Here is a 27,635-nt window from a genome sequence, read left to right as displayed (position 1 = left end):
TTACTGTCATGAACTTTAACATTTAACATGTGAACTGAGGCTTATAGAGTCTCAGATGTAGCACTTTTTGCCCCAGTTTCTCTGAGTATAGCATGATAAATTTTCTGCAATATCCTAGCCACTGTCTTGAATATTTTCCACTTTCGCGATTCTCTCACTGTAGAATTAGGGACTTTTTTTTTTTTTTTTGGAAATGGCCTTTCAACCCTGCCACTTACCCTCCTAATTCCTATGGAAGCAATAAGGGTGTAGTTCTCCCAAAGTTGATTCTGTTCATCTGGATGTGGCGTTTTTTGTTTGTTTTTTTTTAGTGGGAGAAACGTTTCGTCACTCATCCAAGTGACTTCTTCAGTCTCAGCTGACTGCAGGTTTCCCCAATCTTATAAACAGTACATTTGCATAATGACTGAAACCAGCCCACTGAGGAACAATGGGCTGGGAGGTCAGTTCCTTAATCTTAATTATGCAAATTCTCATGACCATTGATCAACCACCACTGATCAAAGACCACTGACCAATGGCCATGAGTCCCATTCACAGAGAGTTGGGGAATGGCTGCAATCACAGCATTGTAAGATGGCAAAAGATGTACCCTTAGGCCCCCTTCTCGATTCAGAGATGATTTTCCCTTTTCACTTAAATGGCCTCCTTGACTCCACGCTCAAATCACCGTTCCTCCCTGTCCAGGATGTTACATCCTCATCATTGAAAGAGTGGTGTAGTTCACTAATGGTGTAGTTCATTTTCCACACACTGCTTCTTGTTTTTGAACTACTTTTTGTCCATCTGAGGTTGTATTTACTTAATTTCTGTCTGGTATGATAAGAACCAGATTTTCTTTATGTCTGGAAACCTCAAACCTTGGAACTGACAGAGAGTGTACTTTCTTTGGAGCATGTTGCGACTGTCTGTCTATGAAAAGTGCTTAATAAATAGACTTTACTTTCTGACATCTTTTCATCTAAAATTAAACAAGGACAAATAAATGCATTTCTCAAAACATCCAAAACTATCCAAATGTGACTCTCATTTAGCTGGTTCATGTTTAATCTCTCTCCCTCTGTCAGACCTAAAGCAGGAAGTCACAGAGCTGAAGATGTGCTGCTCTCAACCGCCAGAGGAGTGTGAAGGTAAGATTCCCAATGTGACCACATTATTATTGTGTGGATATATTGTACAGATGCACTCCTTGAGGTTCTGAAGTATGTATTTCATCAAACAGACTTGCGAAGAGATTTGCAGCAGTGCCATGATGATGCAGACCGCCAGCTGCAGGAGCTACATCAGAAGGATGCCAAGCTCAACCAGTTGGAGCAGGAGTTACAAAGACAGAACAGGGAGAATAACAAACTGCAGAATAATATTGACAGTATGTTCAAGCCACAGAATGAGCAGATTCAGTATAATATGGGAAAGTGGGTAGTAGTGAATGTGAGATTCTTAATTGGATAATTTAATCTTCTTGTTAGACCTGCAAGCTGAGAAAAACAAACCTCAGGAAATTGTAGAACTTCTAGTTTAGCCCAGAAACATACAAAGAGTAAACTGTTATGACACAAAATCCTCTGACAGACATTCTCTTCTTACTCTGCCCTCAGGGCTTCAAAGGGAACTAGGTGATATAGAAGAAAAGACCATCCATACCTGTGAGTCACACACGAAAGTTTGTTTCTTTTTTCTTTTTCTTTGCACTTTTGTTTAAAGCTAATAAAGCTGCACAGATGCCATGAAAAAAAATACACGACTACTCACGCTGCATACAACAGCCTGTTGTGTGAAAACGTCTATATAACTTTAAAGCACACCCTTACATTTTTCACATTAAGGTTAAATTATGCCATCTGTGTTATCAGGGTTGTTTCACTGCATGCTGATTTCAGATGGTGTTTCTTTTAACAGCAAAGATGACCTTCGATCCAGACACAGCGCACCCAAGAATAGTTTTATCTGATGATGAAACCGAGATGTCCACTGCAGATTTTATACAAGACGTCCCCAACAATCCAAGACGGTTTGATGTGATTCTGGGGGCCCTAGGTGCCACTGGCTTCTCATCTGGCAAGCATTACTGGGAGGTTTCAGTAGCTGGAAAGACCTGTTACCACCTTGGGATGACCAGTGAATCTTCTCGAAGAAAGGGATCAATACCCTTCAGTCCAAACAATGATTACTGGACTATAGTCCTGGACAAACAGGGTCAGTACAGAGCTATAGAGCAGAGGAGAACGGTTCCCATTCCTACTGAGATACAACCAGTTACCCTGGGTATCCTGCTAGATTACAAAAAGGGAACCATCTCGTTTTATGATTCAGGGTCCAGAACTCATATGTATTCTTTTGTAGGTCAGCACTTCACAGGAAAAATTTATCCATTTGTCAATTTCTGTGTAGAAGATGGCAGCGCTCCAAATCCAGTAGTTTTAATTACTCCTGGAGCAACTGACTGGATAAAATAAGGGTCACGAGAAGTTCTGTCCGCACCAATGTCAAAATGTGTGACATTTACGAGTATGGGAAATAAAATAATAACTGAAGAATAAGTGCACATATTTCTGCTACTGTTGCTATTAAATGCTTCAGACAGTAAAACAAATATACCATGCTTGCAACATTCTCTCCCTGTCTTTAAAGCCAACCTTAAGTCTGCCTACTCTCTTTGATTTGAATCATGCTGTTAACTCTATGGTTTTTACCAGCTGTTATTTTTATCAATACTGTGATTTTGATATTTGATTCTATGTAAGGTGTCCCTGAGTGTCTCAGCAGGTGCCTATTAATAAAATTCATTACTAAAATATTTTGTTTATTCTCGTTATCAAAAAAAAGTGTTTCTTGTCCATGTTATTCCAGGTGTGTTAATTGCCTCACAGAAGAGCTAAGCCTGTTTAGATATTAACCCACAGCTAGATGTTAAACCTGTTTATTTACAAATTCGTGTCAATCAATTAAAAACTTTAAAAAAAACCCGGCGGAGCAGGCATGCAGAATTTTATTTACAAAACGTATACGAACACTACGATCTACAAGAAGGCTAAATTTTCTACAAAGAGACTCAGAGAATGTGTTTTCCACACCACACATCACCCCTTTATTACTTGCTTTTCTATCACAATGCAAACATTGCTCAGTCTCTTCCTGCTGTACCCGCTACACTCCTGTAAAAGTGGGTAACAAAATCCGGGTCCCGCTCTTCCAGCATGTGTAGGAAATGATTCCTCTCCTCTTCTCCCCAAGACTCAAACCACTGCGTCCACAGGCGGAGCTGGCATTCAAAGATGTTTGGAAGTTTGTCTTTAACCTACACAGAGGAAGAAAGCGCCAGTTATTTACTAGAAATGGCACTCCTCTCCAGACCATGTGTTTGCAAGTTTGCATAAAGTACCTGGAGAGTGCTGAGTGAGTCTAGGAGGGTGCACACTTTCCCCGGCACAGCTTTCCCCAGAAGGTCCTGGAGAAACCGCTCCCTCTGAACGGGAGTCCAGCTCTGGAACCAGCTCAGGACACACCGCTGCTCCTGGAAGGTTACGTAGGAGATGGGTTCGGGCTCTCTAACTTGACCTGCACTCGGAGAAGCGCAGGACAGCTTCTCGAGGCTGGGAGGGCTGACAACACCTTGAGGAGCTGGGGGAAATTCACCCAAGCTGGGAGAAGGGAAACTTGCAGGGCACGTGAACACTGGGTTGGGAGAACTGCACAGGATGCCTGCAATTCCTTGATTGTCAGTGGGCTGGTGTTGACTTGAGCTTTGACTGACATAATTAAACCACGACATCTTAAACAGCTCAATAATCCATTTAGCTTAGCTTAACGTTTTGTTTAAGGAGCACAAACGGGCGGGCTCTGACTTTAAAGTCGCTATTGCTAGCTAATGACTACCTTTAAGATATGGAGTTGTGACTCCCCATTATTTTAAAACGTATATCAACTCACTACCGACATAGTCGAGGTGCAGAGAAGCCGAACGACAGTCACGTAAATCCAGAGCTGCTAACAGGAAGCGGGGTGCAGTTAACTAGTTGTGCTGTGTAGGAAGTCAGGTTTGCGCAGATGTTGCGCAAGATGTGGCGCATACAACATCTAAATATAAATACCATAATTTTTTAACGATGCCATTTCAAGTAATACATTTGGCTTATGAAAGTAATTTTGGTTTAGTCTGGGATTTAAAATATTTATAAACGTTTTATTTTATTTGATATTTGATTTCGGGGGGAAGTCGTCGGCGATGACGTGACGTCGATGAAGGCGTTGATCGTCGCTCTCGCTGGGAACTGACAAGAGGAACGGAAAATGGCGGACCTTGAAGACGTTACGCTGGACGGGAGACCGCTCCAGTCCCTTCGAGTAGCGGACTTAAAGGCCGCTCTCGAGGAGAGGGGGCTGTCGAAGAGCGGCCAGAAGAATACTCTCATCAAAAGACTCAAGGGGGTGAGTTTTACTGCGATATATGGTGCCACGGTCGCTGCAAGCTAACGTTAACGAAGAGACGGGCTGATGCTCTCTCGAGGGCCGACAACTGAGTATCGTTACTGCTGAGCGTAGTAGAGTTATCGAGGTTAAAGCTCATTCACCAGCTGTAAATGTCTTTATTTTGTCAGCGCTGTGGTTATGCAGTGCTGTGGCCCTGTAGAAATGTTCCAGCTACGGAAAGACTGGCACTTCACTCAACTTATCGGCTAATCCTAAACTGTGTCTCGGGTTGATGTTGTCCCGTTAGCTCGTTAGCTCTCCTGGCTAACGCTATGAGTTGATCAGTGGCCTTAGCGACTCGCTTGCTGCTGTGTATGCTGCTTTTAACGATGTGTACACTGCTCTTGTGAGTTTGTCCAGCAGATTAACATTTCACCACTTAGAGTTAATGAGAAAATCGACAACTTTTAGCGGCTAACCCGCAATTTTTAATTAACGTTCTTGCCGTTTTTGTTGGTAAACGCATTGGCTAGTTTTAGGAGTAGTTTCCCTCAAAATCTGCAGCAGGCCCGTGAGCTGCCGTTGGTCTTGAGCTTGTTTGTTTTTCATTGCGACAGATCGTCAAACCTTATTAAGATAGCTAAGGCGTTCTTTTCTTTTTGTTACTGGGCAGTCCCGATTGCATTATTTCACTGAGCCATCAACGCTTTACTGTTTGTTTGCGTTGCGTTTATATAACCTATATTACGCCAGACAGTGGTTCTTTTCTCACAAAACCCAGAATATGTTGATTATTTTAGTCGTAGTTACCAGCTAACGTACTTGCAAAGCTCATATAAAGCCATTGGGTTATTAACAGTTTCGTCCTACCAGCATCTGATAATGACAGTGACATTATAATGGACATAATAGCAATGTAAAAGATCAACTATGTCTACGTGCAAAGTAATAGATCATGAATAAAGTAGTAGTAATAGTGCATAGATTTATACAAGGTGTTTCATTGGTGATCAATGAAATTTAAGATAAGTTGATCACTGGTTGGTGTTTGACCACAGCTTTAGAGTAACCTTGTCAATTATTGTTTGAAAGACTCCCATGTCCTTTACCATCTTACATGGGAACATTGTTGCATATCATCCTCCTTCGTTTGTCAACAAGTTTTGTAGTTTCTCACAACCGCAGGCTTTCTAAAAAAAGTATCAAAGACAAAATTCTCCAAGTCTAACATTATTATAAAAGAGGAGCAGCGATGCTTAAGGATATTTGTTACATTTAGTACATAGAAACTCATTATATTTTGTCAAGGGCGGAAATATCAGCGGATGTGATAAAACATACTACTGAATAGAGTGCAGCTACAAGGTTGCCCATGAAAGAGTGTTCTCCTTTTTTCTAAAAACATCTCTTATCTCACTAACAGGCTCTCATGCTGGAGAACTTGCAGAGGACCTCCACAGCTCATATTGGACTACAGCCAAACTCTCAGGTGTGAATCTCAAAGATAGTTTTAGTTTCATATAAAAGGCTGAAGTGTCTTGATAAGTGATGGCCTTTTATGTATATATGGCAAACCGTGCATTTACACAACCTCATAAATGTCTGCAAAAAGTATGCGTTATTAGCCTTGAGATCTTGCATTGTATTTCAAAATTTCTCTGTGTGTTTAGATTGGTGAGGAAATGAGCCAGAACAGCTTTATAAAGCAGTATCTGGCTAAGCAACAGGAGCTACTGAGGCAGCGTCTGGAGAGAGAGGCTCGTGAAGCATATGATACAAATGGCAAGTTGTGTTGAATAAAATACTGTACACATTATGGATGGTTATTGTAAAATCTTGTGATTTTTATGTTTATTTCTCTTTTGTGAACAGAGCAAGAGGAGCACGCAGAAGTCAACAATAGTACACCGTGTCCTCCTCCAGCCCAGGTTAGATTGTACTTTCTCTTCTTAAGTGTTAGGTGTAAAAGTAACTTTCTGATTAAACTTGTGGGAGGGGATAATAAATAAATCTGCGCTCCCTTTCTGTTCTTGTCAGGATGTCACACCAGCATTACCTGAGCAGCACAAGCCAGCTGGCACCTCTGGTGAAGAGGGATTGTTGGGTGCGGTAAATGAGGGCCAAGCAAACAGAAACCAGGAGGCTGACATGTCCAGTCCACCTGCTTCTGGCTCTGTGCCCATGCGTGTTCCTGCCGCTGAGCAAAGGCCAGAGAGAGGCTCTGCATCAAGTGAAGTCCCAGGTGACAGCGACGATGACGACAGCGAGGATGGTGACGAGGACGGTGACGATGACGACTGGGACAGCAGCGCTCGAAGGAGAAACTTCAGAGAGCCAGCCAGGGGACCCACAACAAGGGAGAGGTCTGCAGCGTCCCGTCAACCGCAGCAGCAACACATCCCTTCTCTTTTGTCACCTCAACTCCGCCAGCCAACACCGCCTCCTTCCCCTCCACCAGAATTATCATTCCCTTTGCCTGACACCCCTAAACAGAGTCCACCTAGTCCAGATGTTCCCCAAGCCAGGCGTTCCCCCAGTTCTTCCAGCTCTGGTTCCTCCAGCGGTGGTAGCCGTAGTAGCAGCCCTGAGCCACAAAGGAGTGGACATGCTGAACGCAGGCCTGGCCCACTAACCCTTCTGGCACGTAAAATGGAGTCAGAAGGTGCTTTCTCCGGAGGAGGATGGCATGGCACTGATGGCGAAGCTGATAGGCAAGAAAGCAATTCATCCTCAGCTACATCATTTCCTGGCAGAGGACCACCAGAGAGCCTGGTATCTGCCACCACTCACACCTCTAACACTGCAGAGCATGTACCATTTCCAATAATGCCAGGCACCAATCAGGGTGTTACAGGAGCACATTCAGCTCATATTCAAGTACCTGTGAGTACACTTGAGCCCACTGTGCCTGACGAGAGGGTCAGAGAGATGGAGTCTGACCTAGAAAGACAAGAGAAGCTGAGAAAACGTCGGCAAGAACGTACCGCGGCGGAAGAGCGAGAGAGAGCCCTAGCACTGGAGCGAGAAAGAGAGCAAGCTTTGGAGAGAGAGAGGTTTGAGCAACAGCAGGCCTTAGAAAAGGAAGAGAGAGAGAAGGCTTTGCAGAAGGAGAAGGAACTTGCTCTAGAAAAAGAGAGACAGGAGAGGGAGCAAGCTTTGGCTAAAGAGAGGGAAGAGCAAATGAGGGCCTTGGAGCTTGAAAGGCAGGCTGAGCTTCAAAGACTTAAACTTCTGGAGCAAGAACGGCTGCAGAGAGAAAGGGAGGAGAGGGAAAAGCGCGAGAGAGAAGAAATGGAGAGAGCAGCTTTGGAGCGTGAGCGAGAAAGGCTAGAAAGAGAAAGAGCTCTGGAGGCTGAGAGGATTGAGAGAGAAGAGGCTCTGGAACGGGAAAGGTTAGAGAAGGAAAAGGCTTTGGAGCAGGAGAGGATAGAACGTGAAAAAGCCTTAGAGCAAGAGAGGATCGAGAGAGAAAAGGCTCTAGAGCTAGAAAGGTTGGAGAGGGAGAAGGCCTTGGAGTTGGAGAGAAGAGAAAGAGAAAAAGCTTTAGAGCTAGAAAGGCTGGAGAGGGAGAAGGCCTTGGAGTTAGAGCGAAGAGAAAGAGAACGAGTTGAAAGAGAGAAAGCTTTAGAGCGAGAGAGGATAGAGAGGGAAAAGGCCTTGGAACGAGAGAGGGTGGAAAAAGAGAGGGCAGAGAGACGGGCGGCTCTTGAACAGGAGAGAATTGAGAAAGAGAGAAAGGAAAAGCTAGAGAGAGCCCTACAGCAAGAAGAACTAGAAAGGGCAAGAAAAGAGATGGAGAGAGCTCTGGAGCAAGAAAGGGAAAAAGCTCTTGAACATGAAAGGCTGGAGAATGAGAAAGCAGTGCAGAAAGAAAAGGAGGAGCGGGAGAGGAAGCTGGAGCTGGAGAAAGATAAAACTGGGGTGGCTGAAAAGGAGAGTGAGAGTCACCTTTCTCCATCCAAATGTGGCCTTGAGGCTGGTCTCACACCCCTGCCAACTCCTCACCCCCTCTCCACAGGACCCGCTATAAACTCGTCAGCAGAGGCAGGAGACCGGGAACAAATCCGTGCTCCAGAACCCCAGAGCGAAGGCCAAGCAGCAGAGTGTAGTGCAACCATTTCAACAACATCTCTTTCACCACACTCGTCATTTAAAAAATTCCGGTTCGTAATGGACCGAGCACAACCCTCATCCACGTCTATGGTTATTAAGCGGCCCCGTACATTTTCTGATAGCCCACAGCCTCGCACCTCACCTGTCACTTATCCCACCACTGTTGGGAAAGGACAGTCTGAAGGACATAGGCCCTCAGTTAAACAGGAAGATTCAGAGCTACGGACAAATCAGCAGGTTGCTGCTGCACCACCGGGATCTGTGAGGATCCAGTCTGAGGAGGACACTGCTGTTATTACTGAAATGGGTCCCAAAGAAGAAAGAGCCACAAGGCTAGTGTTGGAGGATAAAGAACAGGCAGCTTCAGGAAAGACTGAACAGGTTGCCAAGGAGTCCATCAAAAAAGTAAAAGAAGCTGATGAAAGCAAGGGTTTGTCAAGCTCAGTGAGTGGAGCGGAGCAGAGAGGAAGAGATTCAAAGAAGGAAAGGATACGAACAAGACAAAGATCATCATCCGATTCCTCTTCCTCAGAATCGGACTCTGGGTCCTCATCTTCTCAATCATCCGGTTCATCCTCGTCCTCTCAAGAGAAAAAGAACTCCACCTCCAGAGTTACAAAGGTAAGAATAAATGATCTGTCTGTCTTTGGCATTAATGCAAAGTTGTATTAAATCTATATAAACCAAACTAAATTAGTTCCAAAATGAACATATTTGGATAAATATCCATCACCTTAATAATCAAGGTATAAAATCCACCTGTGTTTCCAGCAGTTGGACATATTCTGAATTTACATAGAGCTTGAACAATGGCACCATACACATTTGCAGTCATTAATCATGATTTGGCAATGGTATAGATGCTTGACTATTTGTGTCACACTTGTGACTATAAAGTTGTATAATATACCAATTTATTTATCTTAAATCATATTGTTGCTCAGATTGCATTTCTCCACAGTCTGCTGAATTCTTTATGCTAAAATTATTATTTTTTAATCATTTAAAAAGAAGGCTACTTTACTTTTAAAGGGATCTGTATTCATTGGGTGTAGTGGGCTCTCAGCAGAGTGGTATTAGTCTCTGATCACAGCAGGTGTTTTCTGGCAGTATCTCTGAATACAAGCGAGTGGGTACAATTTTTCAATTAAATTTTTTTTTATCTGTTAAAACTGTCTGGTTTGCGTTTAAGACGCTGTTGGCTATAGTTCCTTACCGTATTTTCACGACCATAAGACGCACTGTACTAAAAGGCGCAGTCTCAGTTATGTGTGCCATTACTGTATTTAACACACACATAAGGCACACTGGATTATAGGGCGCATACAAGTACCGTATGCGTATTTAAAAATAAAGCGGGAGCAAACCTGAGTTCGGTACCTTACTCACATTTCTATTACCGGTAATCATCATCATCAACAACACACAAGCATACAAGTGTGCGTATTTAAAAATAAAGCAGGAGCAAAACAAAGTTTGGTACTCACATTTTTATCATCAATCAAACCCATGGAAGTCCTCATCCTCTGTGTCTGCTAAATCTCCATCAAACATTCCAGGTTCACTTTCTTCACTGTCAGAGTCACTTTCCGTGCCGTGCGGCTCCTCGGAAATGATGCCGGCGTTTGCGAAAGCTCGAACAACAGTGCCAGCAGACATGTTAGCCCAAGCATCTACAATCCATTGGCAAATTGTGGCGTAACTCGCCCGGCGCTGCCTTCCACTCTTGGTGAAACTGTGGTCTCCATCGGTCATCCATCGCTCCCAGGCCGCTCGCAGCCTTACTTTGAATGGGCGGTTCACACCGATGTCCAGCGGTTGGAGTTCCTTTGTCAGGCCTCCCGGAATGACAGCAAGCTCACAGTTCATTTGTTTCACTAGTTTTTTCACATCGGCTGTGAGATGGGCACGCATAGAGTCACAGATTAAGAGCGATGGATGGTGATGCGTGGAAAAAAACCACCTGGTCTCCTTACATACACCTCCCTCAGCCAGTCTTTCATCATTTCCTCATCCATCCAGCCCTTTTCATTTGCCTTAATGATGATTCCTGCTGGAAACTTCTCTTTAGGCAAAGTCTTTCGCTTAAAAATCACCATAGGCGGCAAGCACAACAGTAAAAGAAGACTTTTCGTGCCCCGTTGTGCGTATCGCTACCGTGCTGGTCCCCTTCTTCTCCACAGTGTGACTCACCGGGATGTCAAAAGTGAGCGGGACCTCATCCATGTTTGTGATGTGGCTGGGCTGGATGTGTTTGTCGGCGATGTGTTTGCTGCAGTAGGAGCGGAAGAATGGCCAGCTTTTCATTATAATCCGCTGGAAGTTGCTGCGCTACCGTAGTCCTGGTCTGGATGGAAAAATGGCACAGTTTCATAAAACGAAAGCACCAGACGGACCTCCTTGGAAATGTTCAATGTTCATCTCTTCAGCTAGTGAAACTGCTTTTAGCCGAATGGTGACCGTCGAAACGCTTCTCCCGCTCGTTCTTTGCTCGATGATCCACCGCTCGAGTCTTTCCTCCAACTCAGGCCACCTCGCCTTATGTCCGTGGAAACTCAGCTGCGTTTTCTTGACCTGCCGGAGCTTGTTTTCTAGCTTCCTCCATTTGCGAACCATCGATTCGTTAATCTTAAATTCTCTCGCCGCTGCTCGATTTCCATGTTCCTCCGCGTAGCTGATGGCCTTCAGTTTAAACTGTGCTTCGTAAGCGTGTCTCTTTGCCATTTTCAGGGTTGTTAAAACAACGATGTCCTGCATAATGCACATACCTGTATAAAAGAACAGGTATGTGCGATTGTCCCGGTATATACAATCAACGCCCACACTTCACCCTTTAGCGCTCTCATGGTGTTCTCTACTACGTCCTCCTTACAACACACAGGGCGCACTGCGCTATAGGGCGTGCCGTACTTTTTGAAGAAAATCTAAGACTTTTAAGTGCGCCTTATGGTTGTGAAAATACGGTAGTTTAATACTTGTGGGGCTAAATCCAAAGTTGTGCTTGATGCATAAATAGCACAAGTCAGATGACAACATTTGTATCCCTGTACTAATTTTATCAATGTTTAATCATCATGTGAGTTGCAAGGTAAATAAGAATAAAAGGTAACTCAAGACTCTGTTGACTAGGCTAGTAACCAATTTTTATTTGGTATAGTATTGTTTTTTTTTCCTCGTCAAACTTTGTTTTTGCAAAAAGAAAAAAGAGAACTTCCATTTGCATCAGTCACAGCCTCACACCCATTTAGTAGTCTATTTGTTTATTTGCTGGGGTAACATTTCACTCTGTGTTGCCTGAAACATCACCATTAATGTGGATCAGTGTCTTAACAGTTAAACTACTCTCTCACCTGCTCAGTACAGTTAAGATACCTGGAGAATGCTAACCACTCCGTTGTGAATAGTAGCTTACTGCTTCTTCTCTAATAGTTTTCTATAGTTTGGAGCTGTGTCTTGGGTCATTGTCCTGTAAGGCAATTGGCTCCAGTCAAAGGCAATGGCTCACGCAGTTTTGCAAAAATGGAGTGATGGCTGTCCTTGTTCTACAACTATTTCATCCTGTGCAAAACTCTTATTTTACCAATGCCAGAGCACCCAAATTCATCCGTTTTATCCGTCATGACAGGTGGCATCAAACACCCCTTCAGGTTCTTTTACAGATGTTCTTCTGTGTTTTTTCTACCCAGTCACCTCAAACTTGGAACTTTATGTTCAAAAGCTATTCTTATTTTGTAATTCTTCAGTAGCTGTGCTTGCCTTGCCATCTTAATCTTTTCCTTTTATTGGCCGCTCTCAGATATAGCTTTACTTACCAACTCTAGTAATGATCAGCATCTTGGATTTCATTGATGTTGAGACTGTGGGTGGGGGTGGTTCTGCGGGCGGCTCTTTTTAGAGGCGCTGCTAATTTTGTTTAACAAACCAGCGACTCAGATGCCCTGTTCTGTACATCACTGGGGCCCCTCGTTTCTTTTTTTTTTTTCAGTTTGTGTCTGTAGATTGTGAAAATATCATAAACATTCTTTCATGAAGTCGACAGTTTTTTCCTGTGTTTTTAGGGGGGATAACAGCCTTTATCAAGGACAGAGTTTTAAAATCAAGCTATTTCCTTTGCTGTTTTGCTATATAGTCCTCAATTCTGCTAACTCTGATAAAGCCAAAATTTTTGCTTCTTTAAAAAAAATGAAACAATAAATGAAAAATATTTTAGTTGTGCACACATGGTGAAATATTTTTTTTCCTGATAATTAATTATTAATACATGAAAAGGATTAACAACCACTGAGGAAAGCAGGTGGAATGGTGTCCATCTCTTTATACTGCCACGTATTATTAAAACTGTATATGTAACTGTGAGTACTTGCATGACTAGCCCTTAGCATAGTGGTTAGCATAAGTAGGTGCAGAACCCTTGGAAAAGGGCTTCCAAGGAGATTTTGCTAAATCAAATATATACAGAGCTATATCCTGTGACCCGTGCTGAATAAAGGAGCAGACAAAAGCAGCTAGCAATAAAGGTTGTCATTTATTGTTTCCATTGATTTTTAATGAATAGAATAAAAAGATTAATTGCCATTTACCATTTCTGAATAATCATATTATTATAAATCATATTATTTAAACTGAAAATGTTTATTTTTTAAAAAAAACTTACCATGCCTATTTTGTAAAAATAAATTCAAAGTAGACTTTATATATTTTTGCTCCAATGCAAAAAAAATAAAATAAAATATTGAACTGCTCTCTTTTTTTCCTTCAAGGAGGAGACATCTAAAAGAGATTCCTCAACACAGCACATGGCGGCTCAGCATGAGGATGTAAGGAAATCCTCAAAAACCTCTACCTGCAAAAGAGAGACGTCTGCAGAGAAGGCTAACACAACTGCAGATGGAGACAGTCACAACGTGGTAAGTTGCTTAGAATAAGTTCCCCAGAAGATTCACCTTGTCACAATATCTGTGTCAGAATGGGCAGGTCTTTGATAATAAAACAGATTTGCCATAAATGAACCACACTGTCTGCTCTTCATCTTATTCCCTGCCCTTTAAAATTCCCAGGCACAGTTTTCCAAAGCACCGACTGGAGAAGAAAAACATGGGAAGAGAACAGACAGTGAGGAAGAGGAGGAAAAGGACAAACAAAGGTCTGGTTTTCAGTCCCAGTTTTCTGAAACATATCTTATAGTTTGTTTGTGTGTCAGATTTACTCACTGGGATCAGTGTATTTGTGCTCTTATTAACATGCAAGTATAGAGGCTGTTAACAATGCTCAGTAACTATTTGACCTCTTCTGCATCATGAGTGGGGATTTGCCAGTTTGGCCCTGTTAGGTGGACGGTGGGCCAGTCTGTTCAAATTAGCTTTGTTGCTCTGTATACCACACAACACACCAAACACTAATGCACTCGCTGCTAATTGAAGAGCTACAGCAAAGGCTCAGTTGTTTAGGGGGTCTCTCTCCCTCCCCTCCCCCTCTTTATATTCAGTTTAAAACTGGTTGGAAAGATATATTTTATTTTTACTTTAGAAAGTGTTGTTGTCAGCTAGATTTATAGTTTTCATTTCACCAGTCTCTTCAGCTCCATTCCACATGTGCCCGTGTGACAGTAGATGCACTTGGAGTAAAGAGCTGGAAAGAAGAAGCTAGTGGGACAGTAAATGACAGCCGTAGGCGTCAGGCTGATGCCCACAGTAAGCTGAAATGAGACTAGTGCAGCTAATTAGGTGAATAACAAATATAAAATTTAAAAAATGTATTTTGGTCCTGAAGCCATTTATCATTTTATTTACAAATAAATATAGGAGTTGTATTTATTTCATGTATGATGTTCTCTGTACCTGAAGTGATGGCATTATAACTCTCAGAACTGGAAAAATTTGGACTGATAGTTCCTTAATTGTCAATACAGTCAAAATAAACACTTCTTGAAACATGAATTGATTACATTGCTGTGTAGAGGTTTTCCACTTTCTGAAAAAACAAACAATGGATAACAATGGCAAAGAAGTTTCATCTCCTATGATATATTATGTCAGTTAAGGTTCTTAAATCTAAACTAGGGACAAGACCAAATTTGTGAATAGCCTTGATCTTCAGCCCCTCCGGTGGCACTGGAGTAAAATCAGACTTGAGTCTGTAGAGGAAATTGCTGCCTGATTTTGTATGTCAAAAGTGTCAAGTAACACAGTTTGTCCCAAAATCCACAAATACAAATGAAAAGCATCATAGAAAAACAATATGATAGATGAGCAACATTGGGTAGGAAACCTTTTTCACATTCCAGTGCTTGCTTTACCCTTTTGTTTTACCTTCTTCTTAAGGACCTTTTAAGATGTCTCTTCTTATTACAAAAAAAATACAAAAACAAAATGATAGAAACATGTTTTTGGCAGATTTAAAAATAAAAAAAAAAAGTTTAAAAAATTTAAAAAACAAAACAAATTGTAATAAAACACTGGATTAACTCCACATAGGTCAACACATTCACCACTCCAAACATACAAAGCTACTAATAAAATTACTGCCCCGGGGCCTCCTCCCGGTGGGACATGCCTGGAACACCTCACCCAGGAGGCGCCCAGGGGGCATCCTTGTCAGATGCCCGAACCACCTCAGCTGGCTCCTTTCGATGTGGAGCAGCAGCTGCTCTACTCTGAGCCCCTCCCGGATGGCCGAACCTCTCACCCTATCTCTAAGGGAGAGGCCAGCCACCCTTCGGAGGAAGCTCATTTCTGCCGCTTGTATCCGCGATCTCGTTCTTTCGGTCACTACCCACAGCTCGTGGCCATAGGTGAGGGTAGGGACGTAGATCGACCGGTAAATTGAGAGCTTCGCTTTTACACTCAGCTCCCTCTTCACCACGACGGACCGGTGCAGCGTCCGCATTACTGCAGCCGCAGCCCCAATCCGTCTGTCGATCTCCGGCTCCCTTCTCCCATCACTCGAGAACAAGACCCCGAGATACTTGAACTCCTCCACTTGGGGCAGGAACTCATCCCCGACCCGGAGTGGGCACTCCACCCTTTTCCGGCTGAGAACCATGGCCTCAGATTTGGAGGTGCTGATCCTCATTCCCGCTGCTTCACACTCGGCTGCGAACCGTTCCAGTGCGAGCTGGAGGCCCTCACCCGATGAAGCCAACAGAACCACATCGTCTGCAAAAATCAGAGATGAGATTCTGAGGCCACCAAAGCGAAAGCCCTCCGCCACTTGGCTGCGCCTAGAAATCCTGTCCATAAAAATTATGAACAGAACCGGAGACAAAGGGCAGCCCTGGCGGAGCCCATCACCCACCGGGAACGAGTCCGACTTATTGCCGGCAATGCGAACCAAGCTCTTGCAACGGTTATATAGGGATCGAATGGCCCGTAGCAATGGGCCAGACACCCCATATTCCCGCAACACCTCCCACAGGACGCCCCGAGGGACACGGTCGAATGCCTTCTCCAAGTCCACAAAACACATGTAGACTGGTTGGGCAAACTCCCATGCACCCTCAAGTTGTCAGAACGCAGCCTTATTCCAACATGGAATAAATTCATTTTCACACAATACCCCATTATGACAAAGTGGAAAAAAAAAAAGGTTGCTTGTAAATCTTGCAAATTTAATAATAACATTTTTTAACATGTAGATAAGTATTCACAGCCTTTGCTCAATATTTTGTTTAAGCACGTTTGGTAGCAATTATAGCGTCAAGTTTTGTTTTGTTTTGTTTTTTAAAGTAAGCTTGCTGCACCTATTTTTGGGCAGTTTCTCTCATTCTTCTTTGCAGATCCTCTAAAGCGCCATCAGATTAGGTGGGGCGTGTCAGTGCACAGACGTTTTTCAGATCTTTCCTGAGATGTACAAGCAGGTTCAAGTCTGGGTCTGGGTGGGCCATTCAAGGACATTTAGAGCGGTCACAAAGCCACTGTGTGGTTATCTTGGCTGTGTGCTTGGAGTCGTTGTCCAGTTGAAAGATGAATGTGATGAATCTGAAGATTAATCAGATGTACAGAATGCTCTGGAGCAGGTTATGAAGGATGTCTTTGTGCATTGCTGCGTTCATCATTCCTTGACCCTGACAAGGTCCCAGGTGTCAAAAAACATCCCAACAGCATGATGTTGCCACCACCATGCTTCACTGTAGGGATGGTAGTGGCCAGTTGATGAGTCATGCTTGGTTTCCTCCACACACAAGAGGCTTGGCTTTTTTTTCCCATCAGACCAGAGAATTTTGTTTCTCGTGGTCTGAGAGTCCTTCGGGTGCCTTTTGACAAACTCTAGGTGGGCCGTTTGTGCCTTTTACTGAGGAGTGGCTTCTGTCTAATTGCTGGAGTGGTGCTGAAATGGGTGTCCTCCTGGAAAGTTCTCCTCTCTCAACAGAGCAACACTGGAGCTCTGTCAGAGTGACCATCGGGTTCTTGGTCACCTTCCTGACTAAGACCCTTTTACCCTAATTGCTCAGATCGGCTGGGTGGCCAGCTCTAGGAAGAGACCTGGTGGTTCCAAACTTTTTCCATTTACAGATTATGCATAATCACTTATTAGCATCAGTCTTTGATTAACTCTTATTTACAGATATGCATTTTTCTTTCTATTGCAGCATGCAGATAACTAAAGAATATTTTTTAACATAACAACGACATAATTGTAACTATAATGTAATTACTAAATTAAGTAAGAAGTAAGTAAGATGTTAATGCTAGTACTCTAGGCAGTTTTTATTGTAAGTTTCATCAAGATGGATGATCAGTGTAAAAGAGAGGCCTACGATCATCATAGTAAGATTTCAGGTTGTTTCTCCTACAAAATATAATGTAGCTTTATTGTGCTTAAACTGTCCTTTAGGCGCAAAGCTAGTGAAATGACCGAAAGCTTCTTTTTTTTTTTTTCTTCTTTTTTTAAATCTCATTATTTCATAAATATTTCTACTTAAAAAAACAACAACTCCTCAATGGTAAGAGTGGAGTAATTATTTTGCACATCGCTATTTACATATTGTGGAAAAAGCACGTGAAAAAAAGCCAGTTCCGTGGACATTGTTTTATGAAATGACATACTGATGTGTTCACTTTAACGCTTCCATGATGTCATTATAATGAAGACCTGATAAAAACGGTGTAAGAAAAAAGGCTGGGCATTGAATTTCCCATCAGGCGATTGATGAGACTACCTTAAATCCGGCGTGCTAGAAAAGATGTGGGTCCTTTTTCTTTTTTTTAATACAAGATCTTTTTTTTCTTTATTCGTTGCAACATGGCTGTGCTCAGTCGGCGGGTTTAGCAGCCTATGCCGGCCTTTGGCTCTCCACACCGCGGCTCAGCTAGACAGCAGGCGACACTTTGTCCGCTGCAGGTTCCGGTTGACAGCCGCTGCGGTCATGGACGTATTCACAGAGGAGTAGTGTTCGGAGAGAGGAAGACAGCAGGGAGGGAAGAGAAGCGGTTCGTTGCGACGCAGTCGTTTTAACGGCAGTCGCAGTCTGTGTGCTGCGTGTGGAGCGAGCACGGCGTGGTCTCAGTGGTGTGAAGTTCCCCAAGTTGATTTCAGTCGCAATGAGTGGACTTGTTCGCGTGTGCTTTCACGAGGATGGTGTGACGACGTGAGGCGTACGCTCATTCGTCAGGTACCGTGTAGCTGTGGTGCGTGTCGGATCTGGACGGGCGCAGCTTGGCTAAATAAGGAGTGTGGTAACTGCGTTTAATTTCTGTTTTATTTTTCTCGCCTCGGCTCAGTTCTTTAACCCTGAGGGGGACGATAGCAGCGCATTTGATGTGGTCACCAACGTGTGATGCGGTGAAGGCGCAGTAATTTTAGCATCTGCTGGTTGCTGTTTGTGCATTACATTGGAGTGGGTCCACTTGCTGAGATTTTAACGCGTTTTTATGCTGTGTTGTGGTTCCTTGACACGTGTTTGAGAAAACGTGAATTTTTGAATTATGATTGCAGTGTAATGACATTTAAAGGACTAAAGTATTAATTTTGCATGCACTGCCCAGCTACTGGCAATATTTACAAAGGCATATCCATTTTAAATCAGTTTTAATTTAGGAATCAATTAAGTTTCTGATTTTAATCCTTTTGTTCCTATTGCTAGGAATATTTTTAATACTTTAGATTTGACATGTTTTGTTTTTGTTAAACATTTACATAGTGTTTTGATTGCTTGTGTTAAGCTATTAATTTAATATTTTTAACATCTTATGAGTGAGTTTTCTTTCTTCATACTGATGATCTTTTTTCCTTTTTTACCTCTTTTCTTTGATGTGTATTTATTTTTTAACAATATGCAGGCAGATGAAGGAGACTACCATGGCAGATCCAGAGAAATTTCAAGAAACCAGTGAGGAGGTAAGGCACCTGGAGAATCCCAAATAATTTCAGTTCTGAAGGCTTTCATTAATTAAGTACTTTGCAGGGGAGATGCAGTTTTTAGGGATGTTCCTCGTGACTAATTTACTAGTTGTTTAAACAAGAGAGAAAGCTTAGCTATTCATCTACTTGAAAAGACAGAAAACTCTGACTATATTAAAAACTGGACACAAATTGATCGACAAATTTCAACATTGGCCCAAAAAGTATTGCATGTGTGTTTGTGGAACTATATGAACTATAGTATGAACTGTAACAATGTCCTGCACCACAGTGCAGTGTGATTACTCGGGGGTTTAGTTCCAGTTTATTCTGACACAAACGATATTTATTTATTTTTAAACAGTGCTGAAGAACAGCGATGGTTCGCTGTCTCGGCTGTCATCGGTTTACTTTCCCCCCCTCGCTCGTTACTTTCCTCCACAGAGATAGGTAGAGAGACGGAGGCATAGCTGGTGTTAGCGCTGCAGGCAACATGAGTGGCCAGCAGCATCTTTGAAATGGCAACTGCTGTTGTATAGTAATAACATAATAATACATTTAACTGGCAGCCGTGTTTAAACGTCTAGTCAATTAGTCACAGGCATCCATAATAGTTAGATTTTTTTTAGTGCACTTTTTGAATTATTCCTAGTTTTTAAACATGTTACATTTTACTGTAAGTATTTAGATTTTTGTTTTGTTTTTAAACAACAAAGGGTCATTAGAAGGTTTAATGGGCCATTTTCAAACTTGGTAGTATGTTAACTTTGGGTACTGTCATAGGAACAAACAGCAAGGGTGTTTTCTCACTGTGGCTGATGTTTAAACCCCAAATGATTCCTTTGTTATAAAGGTGCTCATGCTTCTTCCATTGCCCCTATTGGTACCTGCGTACTACCTCTGGCACTACTGCTACTGCTGCACCTGTTCCACTGTCCCCAAGAATCCAGAGTTGACCACAGATAAGCCCCAAAGTCTGCACTACAGAGGGACACCCCTGGCAACAAAGTCTGCCTCATTTTCACCGATATGGCTGACAGAAACTATTAATTGGACCAGAAGTTTTAAAAAGGGGGTTGGCTAGTCAATGTTGCCCACATCTTGCAGCCTGATTTTTACCAATCTAGCCCCACACCCTTAAAGTCTACATCGAGAGCATGAGGAAAGAAGCTTGCTCACTTAAGCCAAGTTCAAGGCTGCTGTGAACAAGTTTAAAGAAGTTTTTTTTTTTTTTTAAATTATTATTATCAAAGACATTTTTTTAAATCTCATAACGATCAAAGAAAGTGGGCATTGTGGATTATGACCTGGAGAATGGTATGAAGGACATTTCGAGTTTTTGTGTATCTGTTGGAAGAGAGATCTGCTGCTTGGACACTTTTTCAGATAGCTTAAAGCAAATATCTGGACTGCAAGAGGCTGGGAATGTTTTCTCCTGAAAAAGGACTTGCCATTTGTTGCCAGAGTTTTGCTACTATGTGACTGCTTCTTAAATACAGCAGAACTTTTAAGTCAAACTTATGGAGTTGTTCCACAGTGACTGTTGACAGCATTCATTATCTGGTCTCAATTTAAGTGGACTGATCACTCTCTTCTGCCAGTATAAAAGTCTGCCACATCTTTAAAAGGACTAACATCTGAAGACGACTGCTTTGGCCAAGAACATTTGAAAGCCCAAACCCAAATGAACTATTGAGCCCAACCTACCAGCCAGCAAGATTTCAGATTTTCATCCAGCCACCATTGATTGGACCTTTTGTTCCCTAAATACAGTACATGCAGTCGTGATTGGGCCATATCCAAAACAGTAAGGATCAGGTGTCAGGGAATAAGTAGATGTTTACTCAGTGCTGTATTTCATAGCTTATTTTGAATGTGTTTAATATTAATTTATATTCTTTTTAATCACTGATGGAGAATGAGCTTTGGATTTTTAATTGTGCCTCCTGCAGTTTAACAAAAATATTTCTAAACCCCTATTTGGTGATCTTGTGTATTAGTTTACTTTTAGCTGACTAAAGTAGTTAAATATTAGTTTTGTTGAACTAGTTGGAGTTTGTCTACAAACATTTAAAAAAACAAAACATTTTAGTGCTTAAATTGAAACATTACAGTTTCCACTAGATCCTTGTTTTTTGTTTTTTGGGTTTTTTTGGGGGGGGGCTTGTTTTGGGTTTTGTTTTTTTTGTTTGTTTGTTTTTTTGTTTTGTTTTTTTAGAAAGTTCAAGTTTGAGAAGTTCAATCTTTAAAAGTAAGAAATATTTTCAAAAATCTACAGGTGTAGAGCTTCAAAAGTTAGGAGAACACATCATAAACATAAACAAACGCAACATAGCTTGCCATCAATAAACAACGAGTTTTAAGGCGAGGTGTTGTTTTCAGTTCTCTTTACCCACTTCTTGTTTTTATTCCACATTTTCTTCAACTTGACCATTTGTCTCATTCCATGGTGTCGGCGTCTCACCTCTCCCATGTATATCGGGTTGTTTCTATCTTCTTGTGTTTCAGAAATCAAAGGCCTTCTCAGCTCGTAAGATCTCTCTTAGCAGTGAGTACAACCTTTCACCTTGTTCCATTCTTTACTAACATTTGATTATTCATGTTGATATTGTGGCTTTTTCTCCTCATATTTGTATTAATCTAGTTTACAAATATTTTTGATAGGGGAGGTGCAGCATTGATACGCTAAGGTTTGAGAACACAGCAGCGTTAAAAAATTCTTAAATTTGGTTATTCAACAGAATATATAATTCAGTAATCATTCAAAAGACCATTGTCTGTATATATTTCCATTTGATGTGTTGCATAAACGTCGAGCATTGTATTGATTCCATTACTTCCCAGGCAGTAAATCATCCCCGGGCACCAGCAGTGCAGAGGGTGAACAGGAGTCTGGGACAGTGGCTGGTCGCAAGAGGAGGTGGGGCTCCAGCACAGCTGTCACTGCCAAGAAACCTTCCATCAGCATCACCACTGACTCACTCAAGGTATTTGCAGCAAAGCATAATTTGTTTTACATTGTAGTTAACAGTAATTCTCACAGATGCATTGTAAACACTGTCTCGTAGAAAGCTTAACCATGTTGTTTCCTCACGCTTTGCCTGTAGTCTCTGATCCCAGACATCAGGCCATGTCTAGGACAGGAAGCAGTAGTTGACTTGCATCCAGAGGAAGCTGTCCTCTCTGGGGCTGATGATGAAGACAGGGAGCGCTCTGATCAGGACCTTCAGATTAGACGCACAGTTACACAGGTTACTGTTGTTAGTGTTTAACTACTGATTAACCTGACGCTAGTATCTTCACTTTCATTAAGTGTAAAGTGGTCTTTAAGATTGTTCGAGGTTATCTCTCAGTTGATTGCTTGGTGTGATATCTTGTATTTAAGGTGGTGCATTCAGAAAGCCAGGAGAATGGGCAAAGAGAAGCAAAGAGGAGCAGGCAAGAGGAGGCAGAGGAAGATGATCTACAGGTAGACCAAGAAAGGACAAAGGCTCATGAAGAGCAGATGGATACCTCTATTCCTGTAGCTGTTGAAACTCATTCACCAACACATACCAGCCATGATGTAGAAATCAACACTGGTAAGATATCCACCGTAAGATGGCTTCTCTGCAGAAATAAATTCATCAGAATTAATTAATGTATTCCTGAAATCTAATTTTCATATTACCTTATGTTTAAGAAAGTCAAATGGGTGCATAACAGAAAGGCTGACAGAAAGACTTGAATGATTCTTTATATGGATTCAAACAACTATTTTCAGTCGGTGCTGATTTCTGGCATGCCATCTTGGGTGTAGCAATTCAAATAGTTTAATTATTTGACACTTGATACAGATCTCTTGTCTCGGTAAAGGAAAATATGTTCTATTATAAGAACTACAAAGACAGTGATGTAATGGAGACACTTTGCTCACTGTTTTTCATTCTAGTGACCCCCAGCGACACCCTCATCCGTCGCTCCATCAGCCAGCAGAAAACAAGTGTTTCCATCACAATTGATGACCCTGTTCGCACGGCCAAGCAGCCCTCACCACCTCGCGGAAAAGTCTCCACTATTGTTCACATCTGCAACCTGGTGAGAGAATAGGACCCATGAACAAACCCATGTTGGGCTCAAATTTCTAAAATATGAGCTATAGGACATGGATTTTTGTTTTCTTTCTTTTGGGGTTGATTTTAGATTTTTATTTTTTTTATTTCATTTTTTTTGTTGAGGTATAAAACTTCCACAATATATTGTCTTCTACTGTCATAGACCCAGTTAATTTATAATAAATCAAAACAATTAAGTTAAAAGAATAATTGTATGGAAAGGTTTCAGTTTTTCCTCTTGTAATCTTGCTGACTTCTTATTGCATGTGTTTTTATTTAATTGTTCCACTGTGTTTATCTTGTTTGCAGTGTGTAAATTGTTAGTAGTCGCACTTTATTCATATTGTAATGGAGTCTGTGACACTGTTCAGGTGAGGCCATTCACTCTGGGACAGCTTAAGGAACTGCTCAGCAGAACTGGCAGTCTGATGGAGGAGGGCTTCTGGATTGACAAAATCAAGTCCCACTGCTATGTCACTGTAAGTTATTAAAAGCATTGAAGGCAAGGCAAGGCAAGTTTATTTGTATAGCACAATTCAACAACAAGGTGATTCAAAGTGCTTTACAGAGACATTAGAAACAAGAACAAATAAAAAGCATGATTTAAAATTGAATAAAACAAGCAAATAAACTAACTAACTAATTAACAAACAAACAAACAACAGTATATAAAATCAAAACAGATAAAATCAGAACAGTAGATAAAATCAGTAGTTAAATGTAAGTTTTGAAATTTAAGCTTAAAGTGTGGATTTGGTGCTTTATTCAAATGCAGCTGAGAACAGGTGAGTCTTCAACCTGGATTTAAATAAACTGAGTGTTTCAGCTGATCTGAGGCTGAGTTATATATCTGCAGCTCAGACTGCTTTTAGACATTGGAAGTATTTTCTCTCTCTCACGGGTCCTCCACTATACTTTCCGTGTCTAGTATTCAAGTGTAGAGGAGGCAGTCGCCACACGAGCAGCTCTTCATGGCGTGAAATGGCCACAGAGCAACCCAAAAGTTCTCACTGTTGACTTCTGCCAGCAGGATGAAGTAAGAATATTTTTGTTTTGAGTTTTTTTTTCCCCTCCATAAGTGTTAAATGTTTGGCTATCTATAATCTGAACATGTCTCTGCCCTGTAGTTGGACTTCCACAAAGGTTTGGGTGCAGGTGACAAACCTGGAGCAGAGGAACATGGTCCTGGCTCCGGCCGTGGTCGAACATCGGGCTTGCCCTCTCTCCTTCCTGAGCGAGATCAGTGGGCTGAACGGGAACGCGAAATGGAACGCAGGGAGCGAGCTCGAGCAGAGCGGGAGTGGGATCGCGACAAGGTTAGAGAGTTTGGAAAACACGGAGAAGAGAAGGAGGGAGGTCCTCGAAGGTCGCGATCAAGAGAGAGGCGACGCAAGGAGAGGGGAAAGAGCAAGGAGAAGAAAGGTAAGACGTGGATTTAGACTCAGTGTACCGGGTCCGCTGCCAGAGGCCTGTTCTCTTGTCTAATGTTGTGTGTATTCTCTGTCAGAGAAAATAGCCGAGGATCCCCCTGCAAAGCTGCTTGATGACTTGTTCCGCAAGACTAAAGCTGCCCCTTGCATATACTGGCTTCCACTTACAGATGAACAGGTGATGAAACAAACCACTTCATACCTTTTGGGGGTTTTGGGTTTTTTTTTTTAAAAGCATTTTTTTTTTTTTACATTTTCATTGTAGTTTGCCCAGCGGGAAGCTGCCAGAGCAGAACGGGCAAAAGAACGTGAGAAACGGCGAAAGGAGCAAGAAGAGGAGGAGAAAAAAAGGGAAGAGGAGCGCAAGGAGAGGGTGAAAACTGGAGGAGGCACAACAGAACGCAGTGAGGGTGAGAAAGACAAGGACAGAGAGAGAGACAGAGGTCGAGATAGAGACAGGGAGAGAGAGAGGGAAAGGGAGAACGACAAACGCAGGGATGGCTACCGTAGGCCCGGGGGCAGCGGGGCGGGCGGAGGCCGACGCTCACGCAGCCGCAGCGAACCACGAGAAAGGCGGCGCTAATGGCCAATCAACTGATGGAACTGTCCTAGAGACCGCCCTCCTCCATTTGCCTTTCACTACATGTACTTTGTTACAACTAAGACCCAACAGAGGACCAACCGATGTCGCTACCATCTCTCAAATTGTCATCTTCTTTTTTTATTTTAAAGCACATTTACACCTACACACATTTATGCTTTAAGGGGACCATGATCTTTTTTTTTGCAGTGTTTTTCAGAGCGCTGTCCGTGGCGTTACTGTCAAGGTTTGATATTTTTCTTTCTACATTTGCCTCTTTTTCTTCAGTTTTTGTCTTGACAGCATAGCTGTTTGACTCACTGGGTAATTTTGATTATTTAGCCCAACGTGCCCCATTTGCCTCATAGTGTGGGTGCCAATTATGATTTGCAGTCACTTGTTGTCGCCTCTGTGTTTAACAATTTGGATGAGGAATCCTTTTGTTGCTGCATGTAGTACAAGGCTCCTCCTGCCAGTCCTGCCTAAAGAGAAGACTCGGTCCTCTGCAGAGAGGACTGCATAAATCAGACAATACTGAAATAGGTGTGTTTGGCTTTTTGTACAGACTTAAGATTACTTCAAATCAAGTCTTTAAATGAGGCAGCTCTGGGGTATTTTTAAACAAGCGTGGAATAACTACTAAGGCAATGCAGTGTTCCTCTGTCTCTGTTAAGAGATGAGTTTATTCTCTGTGGGAGAGAATCTGTCTGTCACAGCTGACACAGATTATGTTTATGTCCTTATTGATTCTCCTCTTCTCCCTTTCCTCCTCTTCCTCCAGTACTCTGACCCTGTAGTCAGTACAGGCCTGAGAGGGGAGGTTGCATTATGAGTTTTCTCACCAATGGTTTTAATTTTTTTTTTTTTTTTTTTTGTATCTTTATCATTTACAAAGATTTGTTTTTTGTTTTTTTGTTTTTGTTTTTTTAATTTCTTCTTGAGTACGCCTATCAGTGGTGAATGTACAAATAATAAAAATTGAAGTTTGAAACGACTGTGACGTTTCTTTCCGCTCTCCATGCTGATTGAGTTTGAAGTCAATTTTGTTTCTCTGTGATAACAGTTAAAAGTACTGTAGAGATGCAATACTAGGAATATGTGACTTCAGCAGTTATCCTTGGAATCCACAAGGTGTCAGTCACACCATGCTGTGGCTCAACTCATGTATCACTTTGGAATGAGAATGATCTAATGCTATTGGGTGACTCAGATTATTAACTTTTACCTGCTTTCTTAGTTGTTACAGTTTACTCAATTTACTAGCTGTCTTTGTGTCGCCCTGACTTTCTTTGTCTTTATTGTAAATGTGTCCACATTTCCCCTCTTCAGTTGCTTTGTGCCATCTCTCTGGGTCTTGACGTTTATCCTGCAGAGCTCAGCACTGCTCCTATGTAATTACAGCCTTATGGTCGCTGAGCATAACATTTTTTTGCCCTGATACAACTCAGTGTGGCTGGACTCTGCGAGGACCAGCAAATCGCTTGAGCTGGCATCTCTGGCAGACCAAGAGCAAAGTTCTAACTGGGGCAGCAAAGCTGGATTGACAAAGAGTTTCATCTGTAATGATGACATTTCACTTTTCAAATTCCACCCCTCTCTCACACAAGACAGCTCATAAACATCAAACAGTTCAGTATATAGTAGTTTATATTTAAGTATAATGACATTTTATTTACGTGGCACTTGCATAGTCTTACTGATCACTCAAAGCACTTATGACTGCAGGTTGGATATTTAACCATCCATTCACACAGCAACTTCTAAATCATTTACAGATCATCCTTGTCCAATTTGGAATCTCCACTTAATCTAACATGCATGTGTTTGGATTGTGGGAGAACCCCCACACAGACACAGGGTGAACATGCAAACTCCACACAGAATGGCCTCAGCTGGGCTTCAAACTAGGAGCTTCACATCACCATACCAGCTCAGGGGTGGGTCTGCAGTACTGGCCAAAATATAAAAAAAAATGTCAGCCTTTTGAACCCTGGATTAAATAATATACTGTATTTTTCGCACCATAAGGTGAACTTAAAATCCTTTAATTTTCTGGAAAAAAATAATCGACAGTGCTTTTTTAATCCGGTGGCCATATGTATGAATTCTGGTTGTGCTTACTGACCTCGAACCAATTTTATGTGGTGGTACACTCAAAAATCTGTCAAAAAATGTTTTAGTACGACTTTGGTAAGCAATTATAGTTTGATAGTGCTTTGGAGTTGATTGTCGGAGCATTACGGCTACCGTAGTCAGGAGCCTCGCGGAGTGATCTGGGCAGTGTCGCCAACTTAGCGACTTTGTCGCTATATTTAGCGAGTTTTCAGACCCCCTCAGCTACCAGCAACAAATCTGGCGACTTTTTCTGGTGTTATTGGAGACTTATTTATGACGACTTTTTGACGTGAAAGCACTTCGCCCGTTCCAAAGCGCTCACGGGCAGAGCGCTATCAGGGCAGAAGATGTTCAAACCTATGCGTCCAAACAGCAAATGAATCGCGCATGAGCGAAGCCGCTGCTTCCGCACTGACTGTAACGCAGTCAGTTCTTCTTTTACTCTTATGCTGTTTTGTGGATCACAAGGTTTAAACGCTAACAAAACGCTTGGACACTGCTAGCACGGGCGGCCACAGAAACGCAAAGCAGGAGCTGAAGCATAACTGAATATGT

The 27,635-nt window shown here is 42.2% G+C and overlaps 3 protein-coding genes across 3 annotated transcripts in view; 2 read left to right on the top strand and 1 right to left on the bottom strand.

The window, feature by feature from the left end:
* Positions 1–2,797, top strand: part of si:ch211-14a17.10 (uncharacterized) — a 34,287-nt gene extending 31,490 nt beyond the window's left edge. Inside the window, exons 95-98 of the mRNA XM_024805942.2 lie at positions 1,068–1,130; positions 1,223–1,369; positions 1,599–1,646; positions 1,900–2,797. Of these exons, the coding sequence (XP_024661710.2) occupies positions 1,068–1,130; positions 1,223–1,369; positions 1,599–1,646; positions 1,900–2,456 (815 nt within the window). The 3' untranslated portion in view covers positions 2,457–2,797. The remainder of the gene's footprint in view (positions 1–1,067; positions 1,131–1,222; positions 1,370–1,598; positions 1,647–1,899) is intronic.
* Positions 2,798–2,973: 176 nt separating this feature from the next.
* lg18h14orf119 (linkage group 18 C14orf119 homolog) lies at positions 2,974–4,028 on the bottom strand. Its single transcript, XM_004565355.6, has 2 exons — positions 3,383–4,028; positions 2,974–3,298 (listed from the first exon to the last, which is right to left on the bottom strand). The coding sequence occupies exons 1-2, from the start codon at positions 3,770–3,772 to the stop codon at positions 3,125–3,127; spliced, it is 564 nt and encodes a 187-aa protein (XP_004565412.1). The 5' UTR covers positions 3,773–4,028; the 3' UTR covers positions 2,974–3,124.
* Positions 4,029–4,247: 219 nt separating this feature from the next.
* Positions 4,248–25,960, top strand: acin1a (apoptotic chromatin condensation inducer 1a). The gene is made up of 18 exons (XM_004565356.5): positions 4,248–4,428; positions 5,834–5,899; positions 6,081–6,192; positions 6,283–6,338; positions 6,448–9,144; positions 13,284–13,430; positions 13,581–13,666; positions 18,801–18,858; positions 21,370–21,409; positions 21,706–21,848; positions 21,969–22,112; positions 22,247–22,442; positions 22,793–22,938; positions 23,327–23,434; positions 23,884–23,991; positions 24,083–24,377; positions 24,463–24,563; positions 24,651–25,960. Exons 1-18 carry the CDS (start codon positions 4,291–4,293, stop codon positions 24,966–24,968), a joined length of 4,959 nt encoding a protein of 1,652 aa, XP_004565413.2. The 5' UTR covers positions 4,248–4,290; the 3' UTR covers positions 24,969–25,960.
* Positions 25,961–27,635: the final 1,675 nt, after the last annotated feature.

Source organism: Maylandia zebra, linkage group LG18 (genome assembly GCF_041146795.1).
Source record: "Maylandia zebra isolate NMK-2024a linkage group LG18, Mzebra_GT3a, whole genome shotgun sequence".
NCBI lineage: Eukaryota > Metazoa > Chordata > Actinopteri > Cichliformes > Cichlidae > Maylandia > Maylandia zebra.
The sequence above is the reverse complement of the archived record's forward strand: the minus strand, read 5'-3'. Positions and strand labels throughout refer to the sequence as shown.